General features: G+C 32.7%; 1 protein-coding gene across 1 annotated transcript; it reads left to right on the top strand.

The window, feature by feature from the left end:
* The first annotated feature begins 3,196 nt into the window (after positions 1-3,196).
* LOC143195898 (C-type lectin 37Db-like) lies at positions 3,197-6,900 on the top strand. Its single transcript, XM_076403410.1, has 3 exons — positions 3,197-3,355; positions 5,192-5,350; positions 6,637-6,900. The coding sequence occupies exons 1-3, from the start codon at positions 3,292-3,294 to the stop codon at positions 6,870-6,872; spliced, it is 459 nt and encodes a 152-aa protein (XP_076259525.1). The 5' UTR covers positions 3,197-3,291; the 3' UTR covers positions 6,873-6,900.
* The last annotated feature ends 4,848 nt before the right edge of the window (positions 6,901-11,748 follow it).

The following is an 11,748-nucleotide window of genomic DNA, read 5'->3' as shown; positions in this document are numbered from 1 at the left end:
CATCATAGAAACTACTGAGCGTACTGGATATAGTTATGAGACCAATTATGGAAACTTTACTTTTCCGCCGGTACAACATAATCCAGTTTATATTATCTCTACAATTCCCGATTCCTCTGGCAGAATCAGTTAAATCGGAATACCTCGGAATATATCTCGATGGTATGTCAATTTGGAAATATTATGTTAGACAAAAAGTTGAACAGATTACACTCAAAGTCAAGCAACTATTTTACTTTGGTTACTTGGGAGATATTCTCAACTTGACCCAAAATCAAAAAGATTGGCTAACCAGTCAATCATAAAGCCAATTTGAACCTATGGGATATAAATATAGGGTTACACTAAAAGATCAAATCTACTAGTAATCCAACCTATCCAAAACATAGTTCTACGATTAATTAGAAACACTTATCGATACGAAGAGTTGCACGATGAGCTCGAAATCTAATGTATATACCAAGTCACAGCAACGTGAAGGCAACACCGCTACTGGACAACACGGAGGAAATCTGAAGATTGAAGCGAACCAAACCACACGAACTTGTTTAGTGTATAAGTTCTTAACTTTAGCTTAATTAGTTTGGTTTTATTTTAATTTGGGAAATAAATATTGATGTATTAATCCTTTTCTCGCCTTGCATGTAACAGTTCAACTGAAAAGTCCCCGGTCTGATGCATAGATGGCGCTACTAGAATTAAATCCTTACTTTTTTAGTAAACTCTAACCCCCAAAAGATGCGTCTATAAATTTGACAGCTGTCCGATCATTAGTTTGTGAATTATAGCATTTTGTGTGAAGCAACTTTGTTATTGTGAAAAAAAAATGGATAAAAAGGAAGTTCGCGTGTTGATAAAATATTGCTTTTTGAAAAGAAACAATACAGTTGAAGGAAAAATTTAGCTTCATGCCAAGTTTCCGGATACTACCCCAGCAAAACCAACCATCAAGAATTGATATGCTAAGTTTAGACGTGGTGAATTGAGCACCGAAGACGGTGAATGCAGTGGACGCCCAAAAGAGGTTGTTACCGAGGAAAATATTTAAAAAATCCACTAAATGGTTTTGAATGAAAGAAAGTTGAAACTGAATGAATCAGCAGACATTCTAAAAATATCAACTGAACGTGTACATCATATCATTCAGGAATATTTGGGTATGAGAAAGCTCTGTGCAAAGTGGGTGCCGCGCGAGCTCACTTTTGACTAAAAATAACGATGAGTTGATGATTCAGAGCTGTGTTGATGTGATGTGAAGATGATCGAGCACGATAAACCCAAGTTTTTGCATCGATATGTGAAAATGGATGAAACATTGCTCCTTCATTTCACTCGAAAGTCCAATCGATAGTCAACCGAGTGGATTACACACGATGAACCCGCTCCAAAGCTTGGGAAAACGCAACAGTCGTCTACTAAGGTTATGGCGTGTATATTTTTGGATGCGCGTGGAATAATTTTCATTGACTACCTTGAAAAAGGAAGGGCCATCAACAGCGACTATTACATAGGGTTATAGGACCGTCCAAGGACCAAATCGCCGCAAAACGGCCGCATTTGAAAAAATGCGCTCTCCAATACAAGGCATCGTGTCACAACTAGTGAAAACGATGGCAAAAATCTTTCATCAAAATCAAAAATCACCGTATTCTTCAGATCTGGCCGCCAGCTACTATTTCCTGTTCTCAGATCTCGCTGGGAGAAAACTTTCGTCGAATTAAGAGGTGATCGCCGAAACTGAGGCCTATTTTGAAGCAAAGGTCAAATGGTACTACAAAAATGGTATCGAAAAGTTGGAGGGTCGCTATAATCAGTGTATCACCCTTGAAGGGCACTATGTTGAATAAAAAAACTAATGTTGCCATAAAAATGTGTTTTATTATGGTAGGCTGGGGAGTTTTTAATTGACCTGTTAAAGATATTCTTTCTAATATACCCAAAATTACGGCAGCAATTCACTGAAATATTTAACTAAATTTCAGATATAATTATACTTGCAAATATTATTAATTTATATACAGTGTGTCATAATGACAATAAACTAATGTAGTATTTCTTCATTTTCTCAAATTCTATATGGAGGGCACAATTAAGCTCATATATATCAACCTATTTTAATATTTTTATATTTTATTTTGTATGGTTGTATTATATTCGCCAACTTGAATTTATATTATCATTAATTAGTTGTTGAAAATGTTGTGTCTCATTTTGAACAGTTACAGAAACTAAAATATATAAGGTTTCTCTATGAAAAAAAATCTAAAGGCGAGCAATTAAAACTGAAAATAATTAAACAATGGAGACCTAAAAAACTAACAGTCCTAGTCGCATTTAGAATAAGATAGATTTTCATTTTTAGAAAATATGTACATATTAAGTAGCGAGACTAGCACGACCTTGTTAAGCATTTCATTTATATTAAAATGTGACAGAAGCGGCAGTATTGTCTGTAGAATAGTTCAAATAAGTCGCTAATTATTTTGCCACTATCATCGTTTGTTTTCCATATCAAGAACTACATTAAAAAATATACATACTGTTTTCTTAAGGAAAGTTCTAATGTCTAAACCGCAAAAGTATCGAAAAGTAATTAATAAGATAATATTAATAAGATATCGTTTTGATAGTAACGCCAGCAAGCTTAGATATACTTTTGATATTATTCTCTAATAAAATTTGCATAATTTGTCACTTATTAATATTATTTGAGTTCATATTATATCAATTTTAAAGTGAAAGCCGGTATAGTCCTCGATCTTCAAACATTGAACAATGAATTGGATAATATGAACATATGGATAAAAACACCACCACTTTAATTAGTTGCATTAAAAATTAATTAAGTAACATATTTTTTAAGAGCTCGACAAATATTTACATCAAACATTAAAACAAAATAACAGTTTCCTGGAAGTTTGTCCTTGATTTTTAAACGAATAGTAATGATTCTGTTATCTCAAGAACCCTATTTATAACAATGAGGTAACAAGTGCTTCTGATAAAATTATTTTATCAAAGGACAAATAATCTTGAGTGACTGTCGCTACTTATAGCACTGATTTAGTGGCTACATGGTCGGACACATCACAAAATACTTCGGATATTTTTGTCTCTGATCTTTCACTTTTGGAGGCCTATTCAAAATGATTTATTACGATTTCTTGATAGAAAATATGTTCGAAAACACTTTAAACGTCAATGCAATTATCATACAACCGAATCGCCATAATACTTATTTTTTTAAAAGCATTTCAATAAACATCATTATTTTGTTTTAATTGTATCAACATGTTTCAATCTGTGTTTTATGTTCGGTTATTTACAATATTTCTGTCGCTATATTTAATTGCTGGTAAGTCACTTTTACTATTAAATAACTGAACAGTAAATTAATTTTGAGGTGTTTATAATAGATGGCGTAATATATGTCGTACTATATAAACGCCCTTGGTAACAATTGCATTTCAAAGCTCTATCACTAAAATTATCTTTCAAGCTTAACAATGTATCATTTTGAAATATTTACAAAAATTCTCAACTCTGAATACGTGGAATTCCAATATAATGTCACCTGTTATTTTTCGAATTTGATACTGAAAACATGTTGGGAAGTAAACAATGACTTTATTTCATAACATTGGTTTAGAATTTGTTCATATTTTTGGTAACTGAGCTTTGTATTGCGATATGTTATACTTAGCTTTGTTGAGCAGTTCAAGTATTTCATCCTTCAACCTTCTTGCACGGTTTTTAGCTTACACACTGTTAAAATTTGGTATCTTTGTCTATAGTTTTCTCTAAAGCAATATTAAAAATGAAGTTGACCTTGAGGCATGTCGAATTTTACATCGTGGAATAACGGTCAACAAAGTACCCAGAAATATAATCCCAGATGTTGAAAACGGACGGGGTGCCAGCAGCGCGAACTAGAACCCGATAACGAATAGCTGGCGGCAATCCTGAGACGTTTATCTGGGATGTTATTGAAGGGTATTTCGATCATTCAGTAACCGACCATGGTTTGGTTTAGACGTGCCATCATCGACTGCCCAAGCCCCGTCTCTAGCTCACATCGCTGCCATATGTTTTATCTATTTTGTATTTTCTACATTTTTTATATTGCCAATAAATAACGGTTACATAATGTAAAGACTACTGTTTCATTTCGTTTTACCTCCATTCACCGAGATTCACCGATCAATTAATGCTAAAAAGTCAATCCTTTAAGATGTGATAGTGTATAGTTGAAGAACAAGTTCAGAGATGCAGATTATGGTTCCTCATTAACTTCTGTGGGCAAATCGACCTTTTATATGGAAGTCTTAACTAAGAGTTAAGTTAAGAGTCGGATAATCTCAATATTGATGGAACCTCTCTTCATAACTTTGTATGTGATAATATGTTGATAATGTTATCGACAGTTTTTAATTTCAGGTCCTCGTACTGTTTGTCATTATGAATGTACCAATGGAATATCAACAATACTTCACAGTACCTTGTTATGGAATCTTTACATGATTATATTGCTTCGGTTGGTACAGCACCTGGATTGAGTCCACACTGGTTGAGTCCAGACTTGTTAAGCAAAAACATATTGTATACTGACAGGGTTCAGTATCCACCTATAAGACCGTTTTTTTGTACTTCAGTTTGGACTTCTTCGCATTTTCCTTAATATGTGGCTTCTACCTGAGCTTAACTTCAAGGCACATGCTAAGATATTGGGAGTATTTGAATATATTATGTAGTGATTTATTTTGATCAATTTTGGTGGTCTTATGTCCATTAATGTCTTATTATTGCAGTATCTTCTGCAAATGTAGCAGTAACATTTTCATATAATTTCATTTCAACATCTATTATAATGTAAATTCATTTTAATTTTGGTATATGTACCGTTAAAATTAAATCTAATAAATATAAAAATGTCAATAAAATAGTGCATTCACTTAGGATATCATGAAACAGTATGTTTGAAATTTAACGACAGCATTAGAAAGTCGGTGAAAGTGAGCTGTTATTTATTTTGAATGAGAGCATTGTGGTGGAAAGACCTTTAAATAAAATGTTTTTCTTCATTAAACTGAATACCGAAAATTGATCCAAATGTAGGTTTAATATATATCATAATATTTAGATATTATACTTATAAGTGTTATTTCTAGAACTGAAGCTATATCATTTTCAGGAGATGATACGACCTTCAAATATTACGTGTCGGTTGACGAAGCTAATTTTTTTCAAGCTTTTATCAATTGCCAAGAAGGCGGTGCAGACTTAGCCCATGTCACCACTCCAGAAGAAGCAGATGTTTTAAATGAAACACTTTTCAATTATCCCAGATATGGTAGGTAGAACATGATTTGGTATGGATGACGAATAGACATTTGTATTCTATAATTCATTCCTGTTATATGAGTTTCTCTTTGCCGAATTTAATGACGGGGTTATATAAATTGATCTATCGTACAAGCATTAAAAATGTATAATTTTAAGTGATTTTCGTAGTATTTAACATTAGTTAGAGTCAATAACCTGAATGGTTTATATTTTGGCCTCATTGACTTATGTTATTATAAAAAGAAGTTACAGACTATAAAAAAGGTTTTTGAACAACATAAGTTCACATAACTCTGGTTAATATGTTTCACATCATTCATAATTAACTGTTTTCAATTTTCATTCCATTATTTTGGACATATGTTTTTGGTATATTTATGGTTAACTTATCCATAAACATCACTAGGTTGTCCAATGAGTTATGTCGATAAAGTAGGTCGACTTTATTAATTTAAATATATTTTTATTATTTTTATCATATATTATTGATTAAAGATCATTAATTAATTCTCTTTAAAATGTCCAGGTTTGCATATGTTTTTTAAAATGTTAGAGTATTCAAATGTCAGCATGAACTAACTTTTTAATAATAAAGTTTTAATTTTTAATTTATCTAATATTATAATAATACAAATCGTTGCTCTTTTTAATGGTTTTATTAGCAATGTGTTAAAATTCTTTTGGTATCTACCAAAGACCAATTGAAAAAGGAAAATAGTAATGAAAACTAAAGCTAATACTAAAGTATTGCTGTAAATATGATAGGATCAGCAATATGTATTAGACTAGGATCTAGTAAAACCGAATAATACTATTTCTGCAGATATCTACCGACGTAATTGAACAAACTGATAAGAGTATTATTGGAAAAAAATTTACAACAGCGAGTAAGATGCAAATTCGAATTTCTACATGACTACACTCGGTCATACGTTACAAAAGTTGAGAGGGCACATTGCAGCATCTTCAATAGGAAGTTCTACCCAGTGTACAACATTCTTTCGACATGGTATCGTCATAGAAAATGATGCATCATAATAAAATTACCTGCAGAATGTAAAATGCAATATATTACTAACAAGGTTTCATGGGATGCCCACAAGTTGGAATTCACTCTCGGTTAATTGATTATACGCTTATTAAGCCATCTGTTACATTTAATTTAGCATCATTTTCATATTAGTTACATTCAATCGCCAGGCAAACATCAACAAATTTTAATTTACACTTCATCATCATCAATATTTCATCTTTAAAATGTTTTTAATGTCTTAAGGTTTATTAACGTTGCAGATAAAGAAGAATTATTTTGGTTGTCGGGTACCAACTTACCTGATACAACCAGCTCAGATTATTACTGGTTTACTGGAGGCAGTTTGGCGAATTTCACTCTGTGGCTACCAGGAAATCCAACTAACGTGTACGAGCACTGCATGACGTGGGTAATAACGAAATATAATGAAAGCGGTTGGGTGGACTATCCCTGCGAGTATCGGCTGAAATATATTTGTCAGGAACCTGACGTTTGAGTTAATTTAAATAAATTATTGCAGATTAGAGTATCTTAATTCAGTTTAAAGCCTAGTAATAAGAAACCTGTATGTTCCTAACTCTAAAAAAGACAATATTATATTAGGAATTCGAGTCTCCTTCAGATTACATCCATTAATTGTATCTCTTATCTCTTTTTTTGTTTATTTTGTAGATCGATCAACTTTTGTAGAATTATTACTAGATTATTCTACACATATTGCTTAAAATGTTTACAACGCCATAAGCTATTGTTTCAGAGCAATTTACACGCAGAATTTTCAACACTTTATCCTCTGATATATTTGTTGTGGTATTTTATGGACTTTTCTTAAATAATTGCTGATTATCCAATGTCTGTTCGGTTTTAACAGTATTCTTCTATTAATCAATGTTTAATCAAGAGATAACATTCTTCATTGTTTTCAAAATAATGAGAGTTATTTTACTGAAACCACCATTCATTCCTATTTGTGAAAGAACACTGGAAATAATATGAAATATTGTCACATATTTGTTGAAGTCAGGTTAGAGTTCTATCGATGACGAATAAACACTGAGATTTTATAACTTATTCCTGTTAAATGAGTTTCACCTTACCAAATTTAGTTACGAGGTCATATAAATTGATTTATCGTACAATCTTTGATAATATATATTTTTAAGTGATTTTCGGTGATTGTGTGATTTTTTATGGATTAATATATTTTGGATCTTATTATGCCATGTTGTTACTTCTGTAACACAATATCTTTTAACTAGTAATGAAAATAAGAAAAAGTTGATAAAAACGATGGACCAATTGAACGAATGGCTTTGTCACTTATTTTATGGCCTAGATCGGACTTTCTGTGGTTTCAGGTTGTTTTCAAATTTCAAAAGAATAATCCAGGGAAAGAATTCAAAAAATTTAAATTAAGAAGTTATTATCGAAGTTGACGCCTATTTTTTAAATAAAGACAAATTGTTTTACAGAAATATTATAGAGAATTGTTTTATTGAGTACTGTGTATGTAATGGTCATGAAGCTTATCTTGATAAACACATCCATTTTTCCATAAAATGATTACAGTTTAATGCTATGTAGTACTTATGAGCTGTTAAAGTACTTATGAACATGTTGCATCAAGAAATTTATATCATTCAAAATAATTCAATTTATAGTATTGATAATCAATTTTGCTAGATTGAGGGGCATATTATATCGAAGTTGAAAATAGCTAATACATACTGGTCTAGTAAATACATACGTATTAGAGTCAAAAATGGAAATATGTTATGTTGTGTTTGATCGCAAAATCGTAAAATTCAGTAAAACTTCAAATAAAGATAAAGTTCATGGTATATTGAACCACTGACTGGTTCGAAGAGTTGTGGAATTATTGTTTTCGATATCTCTTAAAAAGAAAATGGAATTAGAGTTGCTGTATATAGAGTGAATTAGAAATATATTTTAACCGTTTTTTATTTACCCTATTCTAAGATGTAAGCTTGTCATGAAGCTGATATATGCTTATTCTACAAAAGTGTCGATGTTTTTAATTTTTCTACAAATTTATTTCAGTAATTTTGTTTTGGAAAAAGTAATTTTATACAGGGCAATTATAATTTAATGTGAGACTATTGTAATATGCTAAGGACTGGTGGATTTATCTGTGAAATAAAATCATTTTGTAAACAAGTAGCTATATATTCAATAAAATAGTGAGTAAATAATATCTGGCGAATACATTGAAGGTTTTGTCAGTTTGGATATTTTACTTCCAAAAAGAAACTCATACAACACAAGCTGGCATCAATCTCGTGTTATGATTCAAGATCATGGATAACACTATCGGAATGATCTTGTGAAGTATATAAGTGTCCAATTATTAGTTCTCTATGTTCTTAGCCCAATTTTCCCCCTTGGACCTTCACTACCCCCATCATAAACATATCAGTATGTCAATTTTACAAAAGAGAACATTGCCCATAACTTATTCAGTCTAAATTCTGTGAACTTCTCCACTCTTACCCTGGCTACAAGCAAATATATACCGATGGCTCCATATCTCGTAGCGGGCTTGGCAGTGCATTTGTGGTGAATAACCGGCAAGTCCGTTTCAAGCTCCCTGAACAAGGTTCATTATTGACCGCTGAAGTCTTCGCGATATTCAAAGCTCTATCGTACATCCCAACACAACCCTTCATAGAATGGCTAATCCTGGCTGACTCCCGAAATGCTCTCGATTGTTGCCTGGAAAAGAACTTCAACCATCCCCTAGTCACCGACTCACTGTCAATTATCTGTACCCTCCATCTGAATAGGATCAGAACAATTTACTATGGATCCGTTCTCATGTTGGTATACCGGGAAATAAGCACGCGGATAGTGCGGCTCGGTTCGCACGGTCGCTTGATGACTTCGAGCCCGTCCGCTCACTGAGAGTTTTGTCACCGTGTAACTATTTCAGTTTACCATATATTGAACGATTGTCCACGGTTCACCCAGATTAGAACTAAGTATGGGCTGAACATTTTTAGAAATGCCTTAACAGGCGAAAATACAGACGGACTCGAAGGAGACTCTACGAGAAATTCGATTTTCTCCATAGAATTTAGCTTATGCTAAGTTTAGTGTTACTGACTAAATAACTAATACCACTTCGGTATGGGTGCCGATGTGTGCTGTCTGGATAGAACATCTGGTTTATTATGGCTCTGTTTATAGTCCTGTATTTGTGTTCATTTTATAGATGATGCTCATTACTTTCTTGAATGGTATACTATTTATATCTGATTATCGTCAGTCCATTGCAGGCGCTCGAAAATTTCTTCTCATATCCGTGAGGAAATTGTTCACTTTTTTTTATTATTATTTAAGTAATATATTGTTACTACTCGTTTCCGTCTAACCTACAATTTGTGTTTATGATAACTTAAATCTAGGTATATAACTAGGAGGACCCATCAGCCCTATCTTAGTGCCTGGTGAAATAATGTTTATACAAGACACTGCTGATTTTTTAATATATGCACCTCACTACACAACACTACACAAGATCAGATGATTTGATTCTTTTGAGTCTGTGTCCTCTTCTGGTGGGTCCAGTAGTTGCAATATTTCAATATTCGTGTGAGAATGGAGTCTTTCTTTATGCCCCCTTGCAATTCCCTTAATTTCTCGACTGACTGTGGGTATCTGGAGATCTCGTTGTAGGTAATCAGTCCTATAGTATTTGGGTGCACCCACTATACCTCTCAGGACTTTGTTCTGAAAAATTCGTATTTTATTTATGTTACTCTTTGCAGAACATCCCCATAATTGAACTCCGTATGTCTATGTACTGATAATTGTGATTTTCTTCCAATTAGCGAGTACATTTTCTTATATTTCAATTCCAGTTCTTTTCTTTTCTTGTTTATACGTTCCTTCGAGCGAAGTTTTTCATCGAGATTGATTCCGAGATATTTAGCGTTGTTGCTATATGGAATGATAGTATTATTTAATGTTATGGGTGCTTGTACGTTGTCTGTTTACAGATGAACTGCACATGTACAGATTTACTTTCATTAATTCTTATTTTCCAAGCTTGTGTCCAATTATTTATATTGTCATTTGCCTGCTTTAATTTTCGTGAGGCTTCTTCACTATTGTCGCCGACAGCAATAATCGCAATATGATCAGCAAATGTAGCCATCGTAATATTTTCCTTTTGTGGTATATCACAAGTGTAGAGTAGATAAAGCTATAAATAATAAATAAATAGATAATATATATAGATAGATAAATAGATAGATAGGTCCCAGTACACTTCCTTGTGGTACACCTTCTTTAGCTTCTTTTATTGTAGAGTAAGTTTCTTCTTGTTTGACTCTAAACATTCTGGTTGTAATGTATGATTTTAATAGTTCGGTGTGTTGTTTTGGTAGCATTTTCTCTAGTTCACTTTAATTTGACAAAGTAGTTGGTCCACGTATTTGACTATGGATTTGTTCCTTAACTATGTACTGATTTTTGCATCTCAATAGAATCACTATTAGTTTCTTCTCTCCCTCACAAACCATATTATACATTCGATATTTCGTGTAGCTTGACCATTTCGTATTATTATTACACATTTATTAGTTTCCTTGTAATATTGGCACTAAATATACTTGAAATTCTGCACTCCAATCAAGAAATTTAATTCAGCAGCAGTCGGTTAATTGCCACTGACCTTATTTGCATATACTTTTAGACCATTTGGTGCTGTAAGTTTATATATCTCTTTTAGCAAATATAGCGTTATCATTAGTGAATATCGATGTTTTTTAATTTTATAGTAGTGAAAAGACGACATCTACTTAGCAAACACCGGTTTGTATATCTGTTCATAAATTGTATAATAATTAAATTTGTTCTAAACAATGTCTGAGCTCTTCGAAGTCTCTTTTATAAAATTATCATAATAATTGTTATCATATTTCCCAACAGATTTTAGAGCCTTACATATTTCTCTTTGAATATTGAAACTTTACGGCATGTTATATGGCTCGGTGAATGGAGTTAATACGAAATGAAACAGTGTTTGTTTACATGATGTGACCAAATGTGGAATATAAGTGGTAAAAGAAAGCGGCGCTGGGTTTACCTGATAACGAGACTTGGGCAGTCGAAGCTAACACGTCTGAACTGAACATCTCGGGGTTGCCAGATATTCGTTGTCGTGTTCTTGTTGGCGCTGCCGGCACCGCACCCCGCCCGTGTTCAACATCTGGGATTATATTTTTGGGTATTCTGTAGACTGTTATTCTACGATGTATAATTCCATATGTCTTAAGGTCGCTGCAAAACAATTATATAGTCTATTCAAAGTTTATTTCTATATGCATCATTGAAATTTGTGACGTCAA

Source organism: Rhynchophorus ferrugineus, unplaced genomic scaffold (assembly GCF_030347505.1).
Source record: "Rhynchophorus ferrugineus isolate W39M unplaced genomic scaffold, kcgeb_rfMv2 rfM4, whole genome shotgun sequence".
NCBI classification, from domain to species: domain Eukaryota; kingdom Metazoa; phylum Arthropoda; class Insecta; order Coleoptera; family Curculionidae; genus Rhynchophorus; species Rhynchophorus ferrugineus.
The sequence above is the reverse complement of the archived record's forward strand: the minus strand, read 5'-3'. Positions and strand labels throughout refer to the sequence as shown.

What these genes read in the sequence shown, in the direction of transcription:
- LOC143195898 (XM_076403410.1), top strand. Translation starts at nt 3,292, where the DNA reads ATGTTTCAATCTGTGTTTTATGTTCGGTTATTTACAATATTTCTGTCG. An exon ending in GTCGCTATATTTAATTGCTG is followed by an intron (nt 3,356 to 5,191) that starts GTAAGTCACTTT and finishes TATCATTTTCAG; the next exon opens with GAGATGATACGACCTTCAAA. An exon ending in TTTCAATTATCCCAGATATG is followed by an intron (nt 5,351 to 6,636) that starts GTAGGTAGAACA and finishes TTAACGTTGCAG; the next exon opens with ATAAAGAAGAATTATTTTGG.